Source organism: Camelina sativa, chromosome 17 (assembly GCF_000633955.1).
Source record: "Camelina sativa cultivar DH55 chromosome 17, Cs, whole genome shotgun sequence".
Taxonomy (NCBI): Eukaryota; Viridiplantae; Streptophyta; class Magnoliopsida; order Brassicales; family Brassicaceae; genus Camelina; species Camelina sativa.
In genome coordinates this window covers 1,324,421-1,347,715 of record NC_025701.1, presented here as the reverse complement: position 1 = coordinate 1,347,715, position 23,295 = coordinate 1,324,421, and the positions used below count along the sequence as shown (strand labels likewise).

Here is a 23,295-nt window from a genome sequence, read left to right as displayed (position 1 = left end):
CCAACAAGCATCTCGTACATTATAGCTCCAAGTGACCACCTGAATGATTATTTATAACTTAATTTGTAAATGACTTTGAATGTATTTCTTGTTAACAAATAAAAAGGAGACAAGTATGTACGGTACCAATCACATTCCATGCCGTATCCTTTCTTTAACAAGACTTCAGGTGCAATGTAGTCTGGTGTACCAACGGTTGAGTAAGCCTGTAAGTGTTACACATTACCAACAACAACTCCTTCAAATTAAAGATATATTTTGATATAGAAAACAAGTTATAAATCGAAACTGAAATTAACCATACTAATCCGTCGGAGTGTTACATACAAGCATTCTTCGATTCTTCTGCCAATGTTGCAATTGTTCTTGCTGCGAACGTCTAGGAGCGGTTGACGCACTCTCTTCCTTCTCTGAACCTCCTCCGCTACCCGAATTGCCTACCAAGAAATCTTCTCCTTCAATAACACTACAATCCAATGGCTTACATAGTCCAAAATCAGACAACCTCAAATGTCCATGTCTATCAAGCAACAAGTTATCTGGTTTTATGTCCCTGCAACAACAAAAAAAACATCTCAACATTGTGATCAGTAATGACGACTAATTAATTAATAAGATCCGGCCAACCTGTGGATATAGTTGCGTTTATGGATAGATTCGATAGCCAAAACAGCTTCAGCGACATAGAACCTAGCTTCATCTTCACTTAAAGTGTCTTTCCTCATCAGAAGTGTCATCATATCGCCTCCGGGCAAATACTCCATGATCAGGTAAAGATACTCGTTGTCTTGAAAAGAACAATAAAGCTTCACTATACAGTAACTGTCTACTTCTGCCAATAGATTCCTCTCTGCTCTTACATGCTCTACCTAACAGAGAAAATTTTCAAAACTTTACAATAAAAACTCAGTAAAACACAAAAAAAAGAGGTCATGTCATGTGGAGTTATATTATATAATGGAACCTGGCCTCGGCGAAGCATTTCTGATTTCTTGAGTTTCTTCATAGCAAAAACGTGACCTGTGTTCTTCTCTCTAACAACTCGAACCTCTCCGAAAGCACCTTTACCGATCATAGTTAGGAGTTCGAAATCATCAGCACCCATTTTATGCCTTTGGAGTCTCATGTACTCTGTTTCTTTCTTCTCAAGAAACTTTATAAGATTGGTTTGATCTTCTTCACATACATCTGCATCTGCTAGCTTCTTCTCTAGCGTTGTTCGTCTACCAAAGTTAAAACGTTATCCACATGAAGAATCCAATATTTCTTAACAGAGAAAAATAGCGTAAACTTAGCGCTCAGTTATAAAAGGGAATATACCTTTCTTTCCTCTCGTTGAGGTTCTTCATCTGTTCCTTATAATGATTCTCGATGTATTGCTTCGCTGCAGCAACTTTTTGTTTGGTTGTATTAGAGAGTGCTTCTCCTCCGTCTCCGCCTAGTGGTGGAAGTTTCGACGTCGTTTCTGTTTCGTCTCCTCCGTCGGGAACGGTGGTTTCTGTGCCGCCACCGTCGCAAGTACTTCCGGAGAACATATCTTTTTTACGGGGCTTCTCTCGTGGTTGAAACTTGTGAAACCAACTTCTTGCAGAATCCATATTTCTTCTTAAATTCTCTAATCTAAAAGAAAAAAAAAGTCAAACCCTAAGATTCAAACCCTAAAAAGATAGATAATCGAAACTAAAACGGATTAAAAGAAAAAAGAAAATAATAATTAAGTACTCGTTGTATTTAAAAAAAAGATAGAATTTAATGGAACCCTAGATTGAAAGTTATTTCCCAGAAGAATATATTACTAGGAATTAGGAAATAAGATTAGATGGTTAGAGAAAATATTGAACGTACCTGATGAGTTCATATCTGAAAAAAAAATCAGATAGAAGCGGAAAGATCGGAGAATAAGATACGGTTGCCTGATCCGATATTTATCGGAAAAACAAAAACAGAAAATGGGAGAAAGAAAGTGGAATGATGAAAAAACAGAAAATGTCGGGTTACCGTAGAACTTTGAAAGCGATTCGATCATATATAGAGGAGGTCTCGATGATATTCTTTTTTATATTTTTGGTTTTCTTGATTTTCTACTTTCTTTTTTAGCAGTTTTTTTTTTTGTTTTTTTTTGTATATTATAAATTATAATTAGTTGTATAGGGAATTGTTTACAATTTAATTTATACTTGTGATGTTGACTATAGACATTTAAGTTTAGTGGTTGTCTCTACTCTCTGCGCACTAGTTTCTCATTTTCAAAAAGCTTCATTAAGCTTAAATGGTGGATATATACGGAATTTTTTGTTCTTTTAATTACTATAAATTTTAATTAATTTATTTACGTACTCAGAAGAGATACCAAAAAAAATTAGAACGCAAAATCATGCAATTCAGGAACATGTATGTGATCTGAAAAAACATTTTCTCGAATCCATATACATATACTCCGATCCGATCCGGTCCTTTATCAAAACTACAAAACTTTCATTAACAGCTTGACCGTATTAAAATAGATTAACACGTTTACATGAAGATATATATATATATATATATATATATATATATATATATATATATATATATATATATATATATATATATATATATATATATATATATATATATATATATATATATATATATATATATATATATATATATATATATATATATATATATATATATATATATATATATATATATATATATATATATATATATATATATATATATATATATATATATATATATATATATATATATATATATATATATATATATATATATATATATATATATATATATATATATATATATATATATATATATATATATATATATATATATATATATATATATATATATATATATATATATATATATATATATATATATATATATATATATATATATAAATACAGTAGTATTTAAATATTAAGATTATTAGAAGAAATCGACTTATTTTTGTAACAAATGAAAAAAAAAATATGTCTTGTAGTGAGGGGAGTTTGGAGAAAAAGAGACATCAAAAGATGATGAAAAGGAAATGAAAAAGTCAGAATAAATAATATCTTCTACTCCACTACTTAAGTTACCAACAGAATCTTTTTATAAGCATTTTGATGTTGAGATCTCAACCTAAGCAACTTCCAAGTCATAAACTCTCTCTCTCTATTCGTCTCTCGTCCCCAACCAAAACACACGCAATTCATGTCCTACACCAACTTTTCCACATAAACTAAATTCACCAAAAAGGGCACTTACGGAATCACCGACTATAGATTTGTTCCAGCAATCAACATCACGTTTTGTTAGTAATCATAACATATTCGAAGTTGACGTTCTATTCGGCTCTTGTTTGATTACCAGCTTCAATGATAATATCCAAATACAGTTTGTCCTTAATATCCAAATACAGTTTGTCTAACTTTGGTTACCAAAATCAAAACTATTGCTCTATCCATTGCAATTATCTTACAAACAAGGCTTAATAAAAACACTAGCCAACGTTTTACAACTGCCAGTTTCGTCCTCTCCGACCAAACTCTGATTAGTTTATCGCCTGTACCGATGTCGTTTGAAGTTGAAGTACAAATGCAGAATCCCACGCTCGAACGTGCATTTGAAACCTTTCTTGTGAGAATACTCCCATTCTTTGTTCACAATCCGGAACGCCTGAAAAGAAACAACAAAAAGTTGAGCAATGACAGCACGAGAGTCGATGATGGAAACCTGCGGTAATGGTTCTGAGTACTTACAATGTCTTCATATGGCGGACCAGCATGGAACCGGATCATACAAGTTTCAGCGCTTGTACCATCTTTTTCGATAGTGTATATGGGAGCCTTGATCTTGTCTACTAAATCCGGGTAGAAGATGTTAAACTTGTACCCTTGAACGATTTTTGGAGGCGGGTTATCGTGATCATAGTGCGTCTGGTTATACTTATTCCATTCATAACCCGTGTGAACCCGATTGAAATACTTTGGCTTTCTTGGCCGGTACTTGTCATGCCACCAGTATACCTAGAAGATGAAAAAATTGGGTTTATCGTTCTAAAAGTTCAAAATTTATGGGTAGAGAAGAGATATATAGCGATAGGGGTACCTCAGAATCGAGGTTCACTTCAGCATTAGAGCCAAATATGGCATCACCATCCTCCATGGCTCCCATTACTTTCATTGCTTTAAGCTCCAAGTTATCTTCTACAGGTGCTGGTTTTGAGGCCATAGCTTCTTTAAGCCGCTTCTTCTGTTTCTCCAACACAACCATCCGTTTCATTTCCTGTTACAGCCGCAACCATATTATAGGTCAGTAAAAGCATCAACGAATTAATGGGCAAAAATAAATTGTAGGAACTGATAAAGAGTACCAGTAGCTTCTTGTCTTCCTCGGGATCGATTGCTTCTTCACGATCATCACCGTGCATGAGCTCTGGCGAAAACGAACCAGCTGCTTCTGCTGCCTCATCAGCTTCTTCTTCTTCCGCAATAGGCTCTGGAGAAAATGCTTCTTCAGCATCTGAAAGATTACTATCTTTTATCTCTTCCTCATTTTCTTCTACCACACGTGTTAAGCCATGATTAACTTCTACATCTTCTTCATTCTCTGAAAGTTGCTCGAGGCGATGTAAATGTCTCCTCAGCATCTCAGCGTGTATTTCCTTCAAGCAAGCCTGTTGAACATCAAGATACTCAGTGAGTATGCAAAAAACAAATCCTCTGTTTTCAAAATCTAGTATCTCACGATCATCCACAAACAAATACCTTTGCCTTGTATATTTCGAGGCGTTTAAGAACCGCTTCCCAATACTCTACTACTTTCGCTGACCCAGAACGCAGCTGCGATTCGATGTCCATTTGCAGTTCTAAAAGCTCCGCGTGGGTCTTCCTATCGAGAAGTTTTCTCACATCAGCTTCAACACCAGCGTGTAGTCCCCTCTCTTGAGCAAGCAATTCTGCTGGAGGTTCCTCCCCTCGAACTCTAGCTCGATCAAGGGCATCCCTTTTACGAGCTTCAGCTAACTCCCAATCGCATACCACAATAAGTGCCTAAAAATATAATCGTATTAAGCATACATATTTCTCATATACATGTATGTAATCACATAAGAAAGAAGCAAGAATGCTAACCAACCGTGAAAAAAGAGACAACAAGGGGGTCAATAGAATATATATTTTCGGCAAAACCCATACATGAATGCATGCATCACCCAAATGAAATAAATGAGACTTAATAGTAGAAAATACCTCCCAATACTGTACGCGTGTTGGAGTTGCCCGATCCAAATCCAGATACATCTTTATATCATCGCGAAGCTCTTCCATATCTTTAACAGTGAGTCCCTAAATCACACACGTCAGGAAAGAATACGTCAAAATTATGGTAATCACAACACTGAATAAATCAAACCAGCAAACTCTTCTTTGTTCACTAAAAGAGAACAACTACACAGTCAGAGACTTTGCTTAACGAGAGATCTCGACTCTCCATCTCAAAAGCTCACATTCTGGTTCTCCGTCTTTTAATACTGAGCTAGAAATTCAGCCAAATTCCTATACATAACCATTTTCCGGTAGACTCGCAGGATAATTTATCTTATATCAAGCTTCTTGCCTCTCAACTACTGTCTTAATACAACTGATCCCAAAGACTGAAAACTAGGCCCGACAAAGTATAGACTTATTTGAAAAAGCTCCATAACTTAGTATGGTTTACAATTCAACATAATCTTCGTAAATACCTTGAAAACCATGTAGGGTTCACTAAGCTCGATATCCAAATCATCTGAACCATCCAAGTGCTTGCAGAGGACGTCGATCGGCTTCAGTCGACCTTCACGTAATCTGATCTCTGACCTCACCTTGCTTTGATCGAAATGGAACTGTAGATGAAGGAGATATATCAAGCACCATACACCAAACAAATCTAAAAGAGGAATTAATTGCAAAAACAAAGACATGAAGTTATACCTCTTCCTCTTTCTTCTCCCAATCATGGAACTCAGCTCGAGCACGTTCTCTAGCTAATAATGCCTGCAGACAATAAAACAAATTTAAGTCAGTAGATATACAGTATGAACCAAATTGGGGAGATGAAAGGGTAATATGAAATTTAATCATATCCATCCCTCTGTACCAAACAATTTTGTGAAAAAGTTAGGGCTCTGTTTATTTTTAACATGAAACAGAATTTACCATTTCTTCCTCATGTCGAGCTTTCTCCACTGCTCTCTCTTCTCTCCTCTTCTTAACTTTTTCAACCTCCGTCTGCGCATTGAACAGAAGTGCTTAAGACATAAACCAGAAAGCTCATTCCACCAGACAAAAATAGCAAATAGTCGAGGGAATCCAGAAAATGAAAAATTCCTGTCTTTCTAATATAATCAGTAATGCTTATTGTACGTACCAGCCTTTCCCTGGATTTTCTCTTCTCAGCTTTAGCAGAAAATTCTTCCAGCGGTACACCTCGGTGAACATCTTTTTCAATCTTCTTCCGCCACACAAACCTGATATCAATAGAATTTCATGCATGAGAATGCAGACTCTTAAAAACCAGTTTAATTCACAAGTGTCATCCGAATAAATTGATTTCAAACATTCAAATTAAGCCACTTTAGTTACCACCATATAAAATTTGTACAAGTAGAAAAAAGAAAGTCGTGCCCTATGATATTGATTTCTCTGGTTAAAACTAGGAACGAACTATGCACAATTATCTTACAGCCTATTCCTAAAATTATACCAGCAAAAGTCAAAAAGAATAACCATAACCATTATCTCCATAGTGATACACTTACGTCTCAGTGAGATTCGAATCCCCAAACGGGTTTGAATCATTGGAGTACCCCGACACTGACTGAGTCTTCAGTTTTTTAGCTGTACGTAATGCCTACAACGAATATAACAGGTAGCATAAAGTTAGCAACCAGCTCCAACACATTCAAGGTGTTAAAAAAAAACAAAGAACACAAAACAACGTAACAGAAAACAAAACAGTTACCTTCCTCTGGGCCTTTTTGGACATATAATCCTTGAGTTTTTCCTCCGAGTAAGCCTTCTTAGATGAAGATCTCTTTTTACTGTTCCGACCACCATCACTGTCAGTGGAATCATCACTGGAGCTACGGCGTCGAGTCCGACGGCTGCTGCTGGCTTTACTCCTCCTAGAACTCCTGGGAGGCGACAAATCATCAGAACCATCTGAGTCAGAAGTGTAAGACTCAGACTCAGACTCAGACTCCGAATCGGATTCATCTCTCCGCTTCTTCCGCCTTCCACGCCTCTCTCTCTTACTCTTACCATGAGAACCCATATCTCTGTCCAAGATAAAATTTATCAGTTCCACATCTATAAAAGACAATTCCTCATGAATTCAAAGAAGAAAAAAACCTAATTAACCAATTTTGGATGATAACAACTGCGAAATCAAAGGCTAAACGTTTCTAGATAACGAAACTGATGCATAGAGAATTAGCAGAAAGCAGGAACACTCATTGCGGTATTCAATTTCCCCCCGAACAACTAATCCAGACCTCTACGATTTGAAAACGAAGGAAAAGCTCACACACTCACGAGCAGTAAGAGAAATAAACCTAAGCAAAAACGATTGAACCAATTAACAGCGGAAGGGGAAGAGTAATTCCAAACCTAGTTGGTGAAGAAGATCTGAAACCAGTGGTGGTAGTTACGGGGGTGATTTTTCGGCGACTGAGCGACGGTGGCGAAGGCGGTGTAAACTTCTCCACCCCGATGAATGGATCTCCTCTCCAAGGCAAACAAAGGGTTAAGATTTAACAAGTTTCAGGGATAATTTCGTCTTTCACTCTCATTTTTTTTCTGTTTTTCTTCCAGGGCTTCTATTTTTTTTTAATTGTGTTTTAGTTTTTTTTTTTGTCGGCCAATAATTTTATTAAAAAGCCCAACAGAGCTAATACAGAAGGGGTTTCAGTTACATAATTGAAAAATTAACAGCCTAACTAAATCATAATTGCAATAACTAAGCCCAACAAGCAATAATGATCTATTTTAGTAAAACCGACATCGTTTTCATTAAAATCTCTATTTTTTTTTTGTTTGTTTGTCACACCATTAAAAAAAAATTGGACTTTTGGATTTTTTTGATACAAAACATCAAATACAATTATACAAACACAGAAATTGGAGTCAAACAATACGTACTTTTATGAGTACAAGCGTATATTGCAGGTAGACAAACACAAAGGTCAACTGATCCCAAGGTAAATTACCAATCATCATCGGTAATAAGCCATGTGTCTTGATGACCTGAAAGGAGAGTTATCGAGTGGAGACGGTTTCCATGCTGCCACAGGCTTTTTCTTCTTCTTCACGACTTTGATTTCAGACCGGAGCCAAGCTTCTACCACGGAGAGGAGGTTTGGTGCGCTTTTCAGCTCCTCAATATCTGCCATTTTCGATAAACCATTTAGCTCACCGTCCTGAATATATGCCAAATGTGTCGCCCATGTCTCTAGCCCGTCGAATATGTGAGTTGCATATACAATCGTAGCTCCTCTCTGAGTTAACCAATGTTATAAACAAGTCAAAGATCATCTACTAACCAAACCACTAGCTAATGCACAATAACAAACTCAAGAGAGCATTGTTAAACAGCAATTACTCGTCTGAATACTATAAAAACCTTGCTTATTGGCTTCTTTTGGTTTAAGTTTGAGCAGTAATCTTCCCAACTAACAAGTGCTCTAGAACTCAAGAAGTGAAACTATAAAAACCGGTACAAGTTCTCTTCTTTTATATCTGCGTTTGAAACTGCATGATACATGCATGCTACTAGTAACTTTTCCTTTTTTGGCACTAACACAGATCATAGACATGCTATGCTAGGACCTGATAGGCTGATAGTAATCATAGGTAACTTAGCAGCAACCAATATGGACAGCTTGTCCTTGTATGGATAAGCATAATATTCCAGTTACTAACCGATAGAACGGTGCACGCAAATGTAGGTACATAAGAGATATTAAAGAGGCGAACAGAATAATACCTGATCACATTCTTCTACGAAGAATTTCAACAAATCCATCCTTGCAACGACGTCTAGGTCCACAGTGACCTCATCAAGTAATAATACCTGTAAGCAGATGAGATATTTTATAAGAAGTTTTTAAAATCAGGATCAGCAATGATGAAAACAAAGTGGAAAACGAGGTTCTTTTTTATTAAAGCCATATATGAGAACATAGCTAACTAGGACCATGAGAGATTTTAGAGGGTGCAGAATGACCAACCTCTCTGAAAACATGTTCTTTTTACCTTAAATGGATGTAAGAGTCCCATGCATATCTGCACTCGCCGTTTCTGCCCATCAGAAACCTTATGCATACGCCATTGAAGATTAATATCAAGAAGATCGATCAATTTTTCTCTTCTTACAGGATCAATTCCTTCAACTAGTAGGACAACAAAACGAAAATCTCCTTCAGTCTAAGCCTGAAAAAGGTGGTAAATAGAAGAGAAAACAAACCGAATTACAGAATATCATTGCTATGGGGCAGAGAATATCACCTCCGAATATCATATGTTCTGCAGAAAAGTCTCCTTGGAGAGGAACCTCACCCTAAAAAGTAGAATCTACGAAATCTCAGATCGATAATGGGGTAATGTGATCAAAGATTAGTTACTCCCTAAGCAATCAAATTCCTGAAAGATCTCACAAAAAGCATGAGAAATATGGAAGCAGAGAGAACAGTAGGGAAGACAACTCACAGCTGAACCAACGGTTTTACTCCATGAACCTCCAAGATAAGACAAGTCACCACTGCAAACAAGTTGAGTATCATGGAAAGCCGAACGGCTAAGAACTTGTACAACGTTTTTTCCTCCCACCATATGTTTTCCAGCCAAAATCTTCAATAAGGTTGTCTTGCCTGAACCAAAGAGTTCCAAAGGCACAAAAAAACCTTAGTGTTCCAGAAGAACCAATCAAAACCCATAATTTTAGTAGCTTGAAGTAGCATCTATGGCAAATGTCTCAATCTAATCACAGTCGTATGATCACATACACATCTTGCTTTTATAATTAAAAAAAAAAACCCGACCTAAGAACGAAAGAAGCCCCAATAAATCATACAATTAGCATATATAAATTCAGTAAATTGCAGAGGCACAGGGCCAATTTCAAAGTTGAAAACTCTGAATTCAATCAGAAGAAGAAGGATGTCTTTACCAGATCCGTTGGCACCAACGAGAAGGCAGCGAGAGCCAGCTGGGAGATCGAGGTTGAAGTCGAAGAATATAGGATCCTCAACTTCGTATGCAAACTGCATACCGCTAACTTTAATGGCGTCATCGCCACTCGCTGTCGCATCTTTCTCCTCCGCCATTTTTTCCAGTCTCAAAAGCTCGCTCGCTCACGCGGCCAGATACAGATGGTAGTTGGTGGACCGACGCTGTTCGCTTGGTCAAATAATGCGGTCCTTTTAAATATGTTTCGTTCAACGTTTTCAATCCACGTAATACCAATATGTTTTTGCCACGTCATTACGATTTTTTTTCTCTTTCCACGTCGCCACCGCCACGTCAGTATTCTAGTCATCACGCATCGTTAACCAAATACGACGGCGTATTCTGAATGACTATAAAAAGGTGTTGCTGTATATGTTTGTTTTGTAATTTGTACTTTCTTGTACGATTGCTTTATCATGCAAATTGCAAATAGATTCAGCATTTAGTTTTCTTCAGTTTAGTAAAATATAAAGTACGTAGAAACAAAGAAGAACTTATGAAAAATCCTCTTTTAATATATATCTCAGTGGTCCAGATGATAATAATGATTAGTGATAATTTGATAATGTAACAAAGCGTCAAAGATTCAAAATAAAACAGGGAGGGAGTATGGTATTACAAAGTAGGAAACACAACATCAAACTTACCAGTAACATACATCAAAAAGACGGTTGTCTCGTGCTCTCAAGTCACAAGAAGATGAAGCCGGACTTGTCCACCAACTTTTAAAATTTTACACTCCAATTGATCAGAAAGCTGCCCAACCTGATGCAGCTCCTGTTGACTTGGTCGATCCTGACCCCGCCGTTGAAGGAAGATTCTTCTGCAGAGTAATATTACCATATCAAGAATAATTGAGAGTAACTCACCAAACAAAAATATAAATGCAATTAAGAAGACAAGTTTTGTTTTGTTTTTTTTTATTACCTTGAGCTGAGTTAGATCAGATAGAGGCTCGTTCTTGCGTCTTGAGTTATCAATTGAATCTTTACACCCATCAGATGCAATCCTTGACGCGACGGGATCGTTTGGAGGTGGCGGTAAAGGTGACCTGGTTACTCCAGCAGCTTTGGGAGGTGGCGCAAGTGCTAGTGGTTTTGGCTTCCCTGTTCCTGAAAGAGCAGCTGAGAGCATCCCAGTCCCATTTGTTGTTGGTTTGGGTTTCACGTTGATTCTTATCGTTTCACCTTCCTTTAAACACACAACAACCAAATGGTAAGATAGAATTTAGCATTACCAAGATAAACAAAACCAAAAAGATCACTCTCTTCTACTATGAACGGCTTAAACAAAGATCTTAACTATAATGAGCAAGAACTCCAATCACATCAAAAACTAGATCTTCACGAAATTGGGGTTCATAAGATCTTCGCAATGAGAATGATAGCTCTACATTGAATCAATCAATTCTACATTGGATTCGACAGTTCTTTTTTAATAAGAGATAGATCTGATAGCTTCAATTGATCTCTTCTTATCTGTGAATTCCTTAAGCTTACGGAACAGATGAGTTTACCTTCAATCGGTGATTAACGGCGGGATGTATATCGATATGATTATCGCTCTCACTCGTTTCTCCAGTCTCCTTCTCTTTCTCCCTCCTAACGTACTTTTCATGATCCGATAACGCCACATTGAAATCAAACGCTTCGTTCCTCTCAGCGAACCCTAGCCCGATAAACGCATACTTCCCTCTCCCGTCATCGATCCTGAGAACGAAATACCTAGACGAATCGAGAGACGGCTCGACGGAGTTCTCCCTCCGTCCAGGATCCACGAAACAGGCAGCGAACAGATCGCCGGAATTCGAATCCTCGAGTCGGATCTCGCATCGATCCTTGCACGATACGACGCGGAGCCTACCGGACCAGATCTTATCGGATTGAAGCCACTCGCCGCACTTGTATCCCCCGGATGTGGTTCGCGGCGGGATCTTGTATACGGAAACCTCTCGCACCACGAGTAGTGTGTGCTCGAATGACTCTTCCTCTTCTTCTTCCTCGAACGACATCGTAATCTGCCAAATCTCAGAGAGGCTCTTCTCTGATGAGTTTCGGAGATAGACGTGTGTGATCGTTGCGGACTTTGAAAGCTTTTTTACGAGACCAGACCGAAACCTCTTTATTATAATTATTATTTTTTTTAATTATTTATTTTTTGTTACCATTATCCTTTAAAAAAATTAATTTAAATACACTCTCTAATCAACGTAATCATAAAATTGCGTGCAGCTTAGTTCATTAAATCATGAATAGGTTGATTAGTTTAACAATAAGAAAATGTAACATTCTATAATTGTTTCTATCAAACTTAAATTATTGTCATTGAAGCTTTAGAAAAGTTGGTTATTACTAGTCGTATATTTATTTATTTCATTGACTGGAAAAACTAAATAACATCGTAATAAGAAGCAAAAGCAAAAGCAAACGCTTAAGAGGAAGAGCTTGGTGTCATAGCCAACATTGCCTCTTGCTGGCTGAACTTGATCCTTTTTGCTTCTTCCTCGGTCACTCCATACGAGGCTTTGACCACATCCAAGGGAACTGCTCTCAAATACGATGTTTGCCCGCTGAGCGTGTTAATATAAGCGTTATCGTTGGTCTTGAACGATATCCATTCAAAACCCGTTTCACCAGCGGTTTTCACAACGGCAAAGCCCTGTGGAATCACAAGTAGTTGACCTTGTCCCACTTGCTCGTTGAACACGGACTGACCATTGTCGTCCACCACTTGTATCTTGGCTTGACCGCCTGTGACGTATAACACCGTGTGCGCGTTTGCGGTCCACTGTGGCAACACCATTCCTCCCTATATCCACGAAAATTCATTATATGCAACCGAAAGAATTTAGTCGTGTTATCCGAGATTTCTAAAATTGATTTTAGGAGGGAGGGGGGGGATACTTACGCTGTAGAGATAACCTCTAACGGCGTTAAGTCTGACTAGACGTAGAACGGGGAGATTAAGGCTGTTAAGAGTGCTGATTCTTCCGGCTCGTGTGCTGAAAAGGTCGGACCGTTCTGGATCGTCAATATTCTCATGAAGCCTAGCCGTGCAATAAGTCTCTTCGATGCCATTAGCAATGCCATCTTGCTGCTGCCACTGTCGTGGCTGTGGGATGACAAAGTGGAGCGGACCGTTTGCTCGGACTATGTTTCCTCTGTTGTCCTGCTGGTTCTGAAGCTGCTTAGCTGTCTCGATGTCGATTTTGAATGCTTCCGCGATTATGTTAGCGTCGAAACCGCTGAAAGCATTGTTGCCAGAAGGCCAGTTTAATGGTTGCTGTTGCTCTTCTTCTTGTGTTCTGCTCCCGGCTAGTTGGAACATCTACATATATAAACGATTCACAAAATTATTACAAAATGTGTTATATATATTGCTTAATCAATCTCTATTTATAATTAATATTGTGCTAGCCATAATTAATAAAGTTTGCATGCAATATAAATTTGGTATTTTTCTTGAATTTGATAATTAATTACCCTAGGGACTTGGTCAAGCTGGTTTTCTCTGTTGGTAACATCAAGAACGATGACAATGACAACATCAGAATCTCCACGATTGTACCACCACTGTGAAACTCCGGCAAGCGAAGCAAACACATCTCCTCGCCTGAAGTTCTCCAACTTCTGGTGCATGTCCTCAAAACGTCGACGCCGGTCTCCTCCTCCTCCTTCTCCTCCTCTGTCTGATGCTTCAATATCTTCATAAGTCTCAGGACAACCTGAAGCAATCGTTCCCATCACTCCTTCTCCTGCAAACAATTAAAACAAAATACCATATTTTGAGATTTTCTATAATTTCGCGAGTTTTTAGTTAAACTAAAAGAATTTATCAACAAAAGCAAAAAAGGAATTCTAGTGAGAAGTTAAATATAGAACAAGAAATAAAAAAGTTTAATTTTTGAAAGAATTAAGTACTAGTATGAGATTTCACTATTATAGTAACTAACAAAAAAATATATTCAAATGTATTTATTTCTTTACCTTGGACAACGTAAGCGAGAGCAGGTGGGCTAAAGAAAGCTGGCAAAAAAATGGAATTGGACTGAAGGGTGATGCGAACCACTGTCACACCGGCGCATTGGAGCTCGGGGCTCATGTGGTCCCATACTTCCATCTGACCGGCTTCAAACTTGGTCGCTTGGGCTGGAGCGAGGCTATTGATTTGGCTAAAATGGCATGCGTTTGGAAACGGCGTCTCTTGCTGGCGTGCTTCGCCGCCATGGAAGAAGAGGAGAAGTGAGAGTGAGACGACGATGAGAAGAGAAAACAAGAGCTTATGCATTTTTGGTTTTTCTTTCGTATACAAAAATTGAGGGTCCGAAAGTGGTAAGGAAAAATGGTATTTAAAGGAGGTGGTTAGTGTTATACTCTGCTTGCATACAAATGAATATGTGTATTTTTTTTTAAAATAAATAAACTAGATTTAAACTGATTTAATTACCATCATTAGACTATTATATATATATATATGGTTTTTAATCATCAGTTACTTTGTAGGTGCATTATTAAATTAACTTTCGACATGAATTTTGAGTAAATCAATGGACTACTTATAAGGTCTATTTACTACTGTCCATCTGGATTGCTAATAATATGTTCTGAAAAACGTCAAGATATCTTATGACTGTATATAATTAAATATATTATGTTCATAAATTAGTCAGTAAATGGTTGACAAAGAAAAAAATACTCAGTAAATTTGAGGTTAAAGTATACGGATACTCAAGAGATTGACACATTGTGATAGCAATGGCCACAGGAGTCAGAGTGCATGGCAATACCACAGTCTGTATTCTAACACATCATCTTGCCATGTATGCCAAGTGTCCCCATGTTGTACATTTAATCATTCAATGTACATATAAGAACGAAAATGACAATAAATTGTGTGCCTTAGGTTATTTTGATTAATTGATGCTATATGGTTTTTTTTGGTATAAATTTAATACAATGAGAAATCATAATATTATTGATGCTATAAAGTTTTCCTTATAATGCAATGTAGTCAATTTAACAAACATTAATTCTTAAACTATAATTTGGGGTTCGACTAATGTGAACTTATCATTAGCTAGATAAGTAGTGGTTAATAATATTCCGGTTATTAGTGCGTAAATGTTCTTTGTTACTCTGGCAGTAACTTACTGCCAACATCATGCATGCATCCACACACGAGTCATCCTGTGCGTTTCAGGTTTTCAACAGTCTACATATAAGTTTTTTTTTGGGGTCTAAATATTAAGTTTGTTCGTGAATAAAAAGAGTATACACTATGAATATTAGTAGATGCATATATATGATGTACGTGTGGTAGTGTATAATTTAAAATTAATTTCTTCGAAATGCATATGGTGTACTCAATACCTAATAATGGAGTTTAACTAGTTAAATTAAATCTCGCAACGGTATCAAATAGTCGATCAAACATGGGGATTTATAATATAAATCTAAAATAAAACCTAAGTTTTGTTTTAATACTAAAACTCAATTCCTTTCGAACCGCTAAATAGCATTCTGAAATTACCGAGATATAGTAACGTCTGTGTTATCCAAAAGAAATTAAAAGGGAAAGACTTCAGATTTTATTTAGTAACGAGTTACATGTACGGAGTCAACGATCGCTTCTATACGACGTTCGTTGTTGTACGCTAGTCACTAGGCGTCCTAATAAAAACTCAAAAACTTAAGCGTTGAAACTTCTTTTCTATTATTATTCTTATTATTACAAACCGAACTGTAGATTCAAACGCTATTCCACCACGAGCTCATCAAGCCTCAAACCCTAGGCCTTCCATAGCTCATCGGACCACTGCTGTGAGTCAATGTGGTCTCCATCGTGCTAAACTTAACCTGTTTAGCTTCTTGGGGAGAGATCTGAAACCCATTGGTTATAACCTCAAGTGGCAAACCTGTCATGACTGAGGTACGACCCGCGAGTGAGTTGACCTGTGCGTTTTCGTTTGTCTTGAATTCGATCCACTGGAATTGTTCGCTTGTGGCACGTTTCATGACCGAGAAGCCTTGTGGCACGATAAGCAACTGTCCGTTTGAGACCTCTTGGTCGAACACTCTGTCTCCATTATCGTTAACCATTTGTATATGAGCCCTCCCGTTTGTTACGTAAAGTGCCGAGTTTGCGTTTACGTTCCATTGGGGTAGCACCATAGCATTCTGCATTCACGCGCACACAGACAAAAACAAACAAAGAAAGTGGTTTTTGTGGTTTTCAGTGACATTATAAAATTCAAAATATGTTACTTAACTGAAACGATTAAAAACTGTAAGATATAATTAATATTGATCAAAAAGATTTAGACTATTTCAAATTTTAAAAATTCCAAACCGGAGGAGTAATAGTTTATCTTGACAAATCAAATATTTCATATGTCAGCATTAAATTAAGCTAAAGCTTTTTGGAGCTTACGTTACGGATGGAGCCACGAAGAGCGCTAAGGTGGAGAAGCCTGAGGATAGGAAGATTGTAGCTGTTAACTGTGTTAATGTATCCGAGTGATGGCGTGTACACGTCAGCATCCGACGGGTCATCGAGGTTTTCGGTACATCGCATTGTGCACAAAGTCTCCTCTAAACCGTTAGCTTTTTCCTGTGGTTGCTGGCCGCCTTGGCCGCGTCTCAAGGGTGGCCTAATGACGCTGAAAGGACCTTTGACCTTGACAATATTGCCACGGTTATCTTGGTGGCTCTGGAGCTGCTGAGCCGTCTCAACATTGATCTTGAACGCTTGAGCCAAGATCTCAGGTGCGAAACCAGTAAAGATGTTGTTTTGTTTCTGTTGCTGTCGGCCTTGTAGCCATTCCTGCCCTTGTGGGTTGTTGCCAGCTATCAAGACTGGCTGTAAACATCAAAAAATAATTGTGAACTTTAGTGGAAAGATTTAAAGGGTGGAGATGTAAATCTAACCCCCCCTTATCAAAAAAAAAAAAAATGTAAATCTAACCTTAAAAAAATCACCAAACTAAATTTCATGCATGTAATGTTTATAAAACTGGTTAGAGAATTAATAATTATTTTCTAAAAAGTGAATATTATAACTGAAAGTTGCTACTTAGTTTGAGATATATAAAGATTAATCGAAACTTAACCAAACAAACTTAGTGCTAACTCGTTAAATAATCTAAAACTGTTGAAAAACAAATTAAGAAATTTCTTTTGTGGTGACTAGACTTACTCTAAGGTTGCGGTCAAGCTGGTTCTCGTGGTTGGCGAGATCGGCAGCTGCAACAAGAATGAGAGGCTCATTTCCATTGTTGTAGAACCATTGAGCCACACCAGATGGTGTCGCAATGGTGTCACCGCACCGTAGGTGCTCTACTTTCTGGTGCATGTCACGGAACCCTTGACCCTGACCCTGACCCTGGCCTTGACTTTCTCCAAACACCGGCGATTCAATGAATGTCTCGGGGCATCCCGGAACCACTCTTCCCATTAGACCCGTTCCTATTAGGAGTGTTCAAGTAATTGCCATTCGGTTAGTGAAGTATATATTTCTTATATATCATAACCACATTACTTTTTTACAAAACTAAAGTGGGCAAAAAAAGTGGATATATATAATAGAAACGCACCGTGAACAACAAACGTAAGTTTGCCGGCGTTCATGAAAGTGGGCAAGTAAAGACCCTGAGGCTCAATGACGAAACGCTCAAATGCGAAACCGGAGCAACGGAGCTGAGGTGCATGGTGATCCCAGACCTCGATGCGACCACCCTCGCTCTGGATTACTTGAGACGGTTCGAGCGCATTAAGCTGATCGAGCTGGCACTCATTGGGCCATTGTTGAGCTGTGTAACCATGGAAGAGGATCAATAATGTCAAAGAGAAGGAGACAATAGATGAGGCTCGACCCATATTACTTTCTCTTTATTACTTTACTTGTACTTTGTGGGTTATGGAGTTTAGGTATTATTTATAGGAGACTTGTTGTGTAGGGTTCTTCTAAAGATAACTCTGTATGTTCTGTTCTTTAATTTTAATAATTATCGGACAAAATCAATGAGGTTGGTAAAGGAAGGGTTTGATTAAATTTTTTATCGAAGGCTACATCATATTAATTTAATAATCTCTGTATGAAGTAATGTGTATTCTCGTTTTAATTTTTGGAGGGATTAAATGCGTCGAACAAATAATTTTAATTTTGAAATAATTATCACGAATGGAAATTATATAATTAAGAACTAGTTGAACTTGTATAATGGAGGGAGTAGACACATTTCAGTTTGCATGGCTCTTTAAAGTGCATGTTCTTACACATCACTACATCAGCATCAAATACAATTGTATACATTGAAAAAAACAGACAACGAGGAAACAAAACGACAAAAGAGTTTTATTTGGAAGAAAAGAACATTCAGAGTAGTAATAATCACCTGAGAACCACGTGATGAAGTGGCGGACGCGACGAACGGGCGTGACGAGTGTGTGGCTGCATGCTGCTCAGATGACTCCACTTGGATCCATCTTTCTAATCTGTTTTGTCTTCTTCTGCTTTGTAAGAAAAAAACTTAAGCAGGGAACTTCTTTCTAAACTTATGCTTCGTATATTGATTTTTTTTTTTTTTTTATGATTAGGCCTTAATTATCTAGATTCCGGTTACCGAACATGTGTGCGCCTAATTTAGAAGTTAGCCCATTGAAAGTCATTTACAGACCAGTGTCTAAGCCCAATATTTAGGCCCATACAACTCTGGGTGGATTTTTTTTTTATACTTGTGTGTTCTCCAACTGCGTGCCGTTCCTTAAGAGAGACAACATGAATTTTAGAATTTTAAAACAAATTATATAAAAATATTTGTATTTTACATAATCATATTTTGATAAATTCTTACATTATTTTGTTTTAACATTTTATATGTTGAATGCATGATGTATCAACAAATTTGGGTACGGGAGACATAATATTTTTGGTAATCAACCAGTTAAATTAGTTTTATTCTCTAGTGATGACTGATGAGGCAATATAATTATGGGTCTTCCACTCTCCCACATGCCAACTTGTGTGTTCCCAGCTGTCACTTAATCAGCTTGTCCACTCATTTTGTTCGTTTTACAGAACACACACAAATATTCTTCTACATACATTGATACATACATGCTACATTGCTACATGTCTACGCATCTAAAAATGTATGTATCTACAGACTGTACTCATATTATGTATACTCTCCAGATAATATTTTCTTCAAAAAGGTTCTGACTTCCTAGGACCTATTGGTGTAGTTTTACTCAGTGTGTATGTGTATAGAAGATTTTACGTCTTAAGGAATTTACATTTTTTCTCCTTTTTTTTCCTCTATCGATTAATGTCCACCTTAAGTTGTGTTGTCGAACATTATCTTCTATTCAAAACTGTATGTAATAAATTCAAATTATCGACCCTCGATCTCATTACATGCATGTGACGTGGGCTCTACCGACGGATCCACCAACCCCTTATTCTATTCTAATATTCTTCTCAATTGTTACAAACCGGATCTTAACGGCTAATATATATGTATATGAATTCATACATATATAGTAAATGTTAATAATATAGACATTATTTTGTCTACAAACGATTTGTATTGACTTGGCCATCTCATTCCAACAAAGATACAACTCATCAGTTTCAAAACACTTAACTTCAATATAAACCATTACCTTCCGATCTCACTTTCTTAATCACTTCACACATTAACTAAACAAACCAATAATGGCTACCACTCGTCTAGCTCTGGCTCCTCTCCTCCTCATCGCCGCCGTACTTCTCTCAACCAATGCAACGGCTCAGCCGGCAGCACCCGCTCCAGGTCCTGCTGGTCCTATCAACCTCACGGCGATCCTTGAAAAAGGCGGACAATTCTCTACTTTCATCCATCTTCTAAACATCACTCAAATCGGTAGCCAAGTGAACATTCAAATCAATAGTTCATCTGAAGGTATGACAGTGTTCGCACCAACAGACAATGCTTTCCAAAACCTTAAACCCGGAACTCTAAACAAGTTAAGCTCAGACGAACAAGTTAAACTCATTCTCTACCACGTCAGCCCCAAATTTTACAGTATGGATGATCTCCTCTCAGTAAGTAACCCTGTGAGGACTCAAGCTTCTGGCCGTGACAACGGTGTTTACGGGCTTAACATCACCGGTCAAACAAACCAAATCAATGTCTCAACTGGTTACGTGGAGACACGTATCAGCAATGCGTTGAGACAACAACGTCCTCTCGCAGTTTATGTTGTCGACATGGTCTTATTGCCGGGTGAGATGTTCGGAGAGCACAAGCTTTCGCCGATTGCTCCTGCCCCTAAAAAATCTACATCCAGTGAGGTTTCGGATGACACCACCACTAAAAAGGCGGCAGCCTCGCCATCGGAAAAGTCAGGCTCCGGGGAGAAGAAAGTCGGACTAGGGTTTGGTCTTGGACTTGTTGTCTTATGTTTGAAATTTCTCTTTTGAAATTTGAATATAGCAATGAATTGTTTTTCTTTTGATATATATTGAATTTATCCTGCGATTTGGAGTACGAAATATGAAATTTGTTAATTCAGATCAATGAAATAAAATGTGAGATTTTTTTTACTTATTATATATTCTCGTCTATAGTTGTCGTCAGTTGTGTGCCTGTCGAAGTGAACATTATGTGGATAGCTTTCTTGGCCAATATATGCAAAACTAATAACAATTTATTATTGTGTATACTTAAAATTCTATTTAACCAACATAGATATTCGGTTCACATGTAATGTATCAAGTCTTAACTAAACAAATACAATTGGTCTTCATCACTTTTTGAACACTAGCTACGTGAAGATATTGGATCGAAGGACGGTAGTTTTATTAACGATAGACTTCTAAAACACTAAACTACTTAAAATTTAAAAGTCAATCAGTGAGACGATTAAACTGTAAATATTAATTGATGCATCAGATCCGAAAAAGTAGCCAACGCGTCACATGCGATTACTAAACTCTACACATATATACATATATGGACCATAGAACTACTTTATTCGATTCACTTATTTAAATTTGACCGGCAGTATAAATTAGTAATGATAATAGATTGTTGAAAGAGTTGTTTAATTATATTGTAACACACACTCTTTGATACTAAATCATAACTTAGTTGCCATTAAATTATAAAAGTAGCCAGGAAAACTTAAACAAACACACTTGTGCATCTGTCTTATACAAGTCAAAACTCTCTAACACACTTGCTGACGAATAAAGAAAACATGGACTTTTAAAAATTTACTAAATGAAATAATGGGCCTCTTTGAAAAACACATAATGGGCTTAATAAAGCATATTATAATTAACGGGCCTGAGCAATTCAGCAGGAACATACTAGAAGATACATGACTACATAACATAATGGACCTCTTTAGAAAATACATAATGGGCTTAATAAAGCATATTATAGTTATTGGGCCTGAGCAATTCAGCAGGAACATACTAGAAGATAGTTCGCCATTATCATTTCTAAAACCCTAATAAGATTCGTCGGCAGCTCCGATCGTGATCTTTCCTAAACCCTAGCATCGCCGGTGATTAACAGCTGAGCTAAGGTTCATCTCTCTCTCTCTCTCTCTCCACTTGTTCGTCGGAATTTACACAGTATTTATTGGTATGCTCTGTTTGGTTGCCGATAAAAGTCACGCAGTGCCTGATCGTCGTTCAGTTTGATAGTCCTTTGCGTAATTTTATCGGTTTGGTGAAAGCTATAACTTGTCTCTTCTTGTTTTAAGTTTATATTCCCCGATCTATTGATACTGAATCGATTTGATAATGTTCAGTGGCTGGATCTGTTACAGATGATTTCAGTTTGTGCGATCTTTACGAATTCGTGTTTTTCTCCACTTGTTTTCATGTCCATCGATTCTCTTAGTAACACCAGTTCTGTATTTTCTCTTTTGAATTGGAGGCTTGTGCATTGATTTTTCTATGTGTGTGATTTCTTATGGCGGTGTTAAGTCTTTTGGATCTTCGTCGTATATTGAGGTTTTTAATTGCTACTTTTTTCTTTTTGTTTGGTTCTTAGGAAATGAGTTTCAACAAAGTTCCCAAGATTCCTGGATCACCTGCTCTCTCTGCCCTTCTCAAGGTCAGCGTTATTGGTGGGCTTGGTGTCTATGCCCTTACTAACAGTCTCTACAATGTTGATGGAGGACACCGTGCTGTCATGTTCAACCGATTAACTGGTGTCAAGGAAAAGGTTTTGTGTTTCTCCAACTACCCCATAGTTACTTTTGGATCTGCGTCTTTGAGTTGTTATTTTCCAAAGCATGACTTTTGTGGTTTCAGGTATACCCGGAAGGCACACATTTTATGTTGCCATGGTTTGAAAGGCCAATCATCTATGACGTTCGTGCACGACCTTACCTTGTTGAGAGCACCACTGGGAGTCATGACCTTCAGATGGTGCGTTATGGATTCTAGTGCCTTTTTTTTTTTCTGTGTGCTTGTACTATTATCCAGCCTATGCTCTAACTTCATATGTTGTTGATGAATATGAAGACCTTCCTTCTTTTTAAGTTCTGTTAAGATCCCTATATCAGTAATAAGACCATGCTCTTAAGTTGGGATGTGATTTATCTCTATGGAGTTGCAGATTATATTTCACTTTCGCTGTTAGGATATTACATGATTACTGTAGATGGATAATTGATTGAAAAAGAAATGGAGAAAACTTTGACTAGATATCATCTTAGTTTCCTTTTGTGTGTTTCCGGCTTTAGTTTCTGACTATGAAACAAGACATCTAATGAAGATTGTTTTAGGATGAGATTAAATTTAGGTGGAACAAGTTGAATGAAGTCTCTGTTTTTTTTCTTTAAGGGTGGTTCTGTGTTTCTGAAATTTTTCTTGGTTGTTGCACAGGTGAAAATTGGACTGAGGGTGCTCACACGTCCTATGGGTGATCGTTTGCCAAAGATTTACCGAAGCCTTGGCGAGAATTACAGTGAAAGGGTTCTTCCTTCCATCATCCATGAAACCCTAAAAGCAGTGGTAGCTCAGTACAATGCAAGCCAGC

At 37.4% G+C, this 23,295-nt stretch overlaps 8 protein-coding genes across 8 annotated transcripts in view; 2 read left to right on the top strand and 6 right to left on the bottom strand.

Moving 5' to 3' along the window:
* LOC104759063 (serine/threonine-protein kinase 38-like) overlaps positions 1 to 2,045 on the bottom strand; it is a 3,840-nt gene extending 1,795 nt beyond the window's left edge. The window contains exons 1-7 of the mRNA XM_019238817.1: positions 1,846 to 2,045; positions 1,321 to 1,620; positions 965 to 1,223; positions 628 to 869; positions 328 to 553; positions 127 to 206; positions 6 to 39 (exon numbers count right to left, since the gene is read on the bottom strand). Coding sequence (XP_019094362.1) covers positions 6 to 39; positions 127 to 206; positions 328 to 553; positions 628 to 869; positions 965 to 1,223; positions 1,321 to 1,598 — 1,119 coding nt within the window. The 5' untranslated portion in view covers positions 1,599 to 1,620; positions 1,846 to 2,045. The remainder of the gene's footprint in view (positions 1 to 5; positions 40 to 126; positions 207 to 327; positions 554 to 627; positions 870 to 964; positions 1,224 to 1,320; positions 1,621 to 1,845) is intronic.
* On the bottom strand, positions 3,327 to 7,771 carry LOC104754514 (cactin). Its single transcript, XM_010476721.2, has 13 exons — positions 7,641 to 7,771; positions 6,994 to 7,309; positions 6,791 to 6,882; positions 6,400 to 6,499; positions 6,189 to 6,260; positions 5,964 to 6,026; positions 5,735 to 5,875; positions 5,241 to 5,336; positions 4,758 to 5,042; positions 4,364 to 4,666; positions 4,099 to 4,275; positions 3,750 to 4,016; positions 3,327 to 3,666 (listed from the first exon to the last, which is right to left on the bottom strand). The coding sequence occupies exons 2-13, from the start codon at positions 7,303 to 7,305 to the stop codon at positions 3,547 to 3,549; spliced, it is 2,028 nt and encodes a 675-aa protein (XP_010475023.1). The 5' UTR covers positions 7,306 to 7,309; positions 7,641 to 7,771; the 3' UTR covers positions 3,327 to 3,546.
* LOC104754513 (ABC transporter I family member 19-like) lies at positions 8,089 to 10,598 on the bottom strand. Its single transcript, XM_010476720.2, has 6 exons — positions 10,198 to 10,598; positions 9,738 to 9,898; positions 9,537 to 9,588; positions 9,285 to 9,421; positions 9,016 to 9,102; positions 8,089 to 8,527 (listed from the first exon to the last, which is right to left on the bottom strand). Exons 1-6 carry the CDS (start codon positions 10,352 to 10,354, stop codon positions 8,246 to 8,248), a joined length of 876 nt encoding a protein of 291 aa, XP_010475022.1. The 5' UTR covers positions 10,355 to 10,598; the 3' UTR covers positions 8,089 to 8,245.
* LOC104754512 (uncharacterized protein At1g03900) lies at positions 10,751 to 12,360 on the bottom strand. The gene is made up of 3 exons (XM_010476719.2): positions 11,773 to 12,360; positions 11,184 to 11,447; positions 10,751 to 11,079 (listed from the first exon to the last, which is right to left on the bottom strand). Exons 1-3 carry the CDS (start codon positions 12,265 to 12,267, stop codon positions 11,005 to 11,007), a joined length of 834 nt encoding a protein of 277 aa, XP_010475021.1. The 5' UTR covers positions 12,268 to 12,360; the 3' UTR covers positions 10,751 to 11,004.
* On the bottom strand, positions 12,588 to 14,660 carry LOC104754511 (12S seed storage protein CRD). Its single transcript, XM_010476718.2, has 4 exons — positions 14,243 to 14,660; positions 13,739 to 14,010; positions 13,164 to 13,583; positions 12,588 to 13,064 (listed from the first exon to the last, which is right to left on the bottom strand). The coding sequence occupies exons 1-4, from the start codon at positions 14,541 to 14,543 to the stop codon at positions 12,687 to 12,689; spliced, it is 1,371 nt and encodes a 456-aa protein (XP_010475020.1). The 5' UTR covers positions 14,544 to 14,660; the 3' UTR covers positions 12,588 to 12,686.
* On the bottom strand, positions 15,894 to 18,146 carry LOC104754510 (12S seed storage protein CRB-like). Its single transcript, NM_001302980.1, is given in 4 exon segments — positions 15,894 to 16,432; positions 16,686 to 17,114; positions 17,451 to 17,719; positions 17,848 to 18,146. Coding segments are annotated over 4 exon segments (1,377 nt in total). The 5' UTR covers positions 18,131 to 18,146; the 3' UTR covers positions 15,894 to 16,036.
* On the top strand, positions 19,829 to 20,847 carry LOC104754508 (fasciclin-like arabinogalactan protein 9). The gene has a single exon (XM_010476715.2). The coding sequence runs from the start codon at positions 19,971 to 19,973 to the stop codon at positions 20,715 to 20,717; it is 747 nt and encodes a 248-aa protein (XP_010475017.1). The 5' UTR covers positions 19,829 to 19,970; the 3' UTR covers positions 20,718 to 20,847.
* LOC104759062 (prohibitin-2, mitochondrial-like) overlaps positions 21,725 to 23,295 on the top strand; it is a 2,267-nt gene continuing 696 nt past the window's right edge. The window contains exons 1-4 of the mRNA XM_010482033.2: positions 21,725 to 21,829; positions 22,303 to 22,476; positions 22,566 to 22,682; positions 23,142 to 23,293. Coding sequence (XP_010480335.1) covers positions 22,306 to 22,476; positions 22,566 to 22,682; positions 23,142 to 23,293 — 440 coding nt within the window. The 5' untranslated portion in view covers positions 21,725 to 21,829; positions 22,303 to 22,305. The remainder of the gene's footprint in view (positions 21,830 to 22,302; positions 22,477 to 22,565; positions 22,683 to 23,141; positions 23,294 to 23,295) is intronic.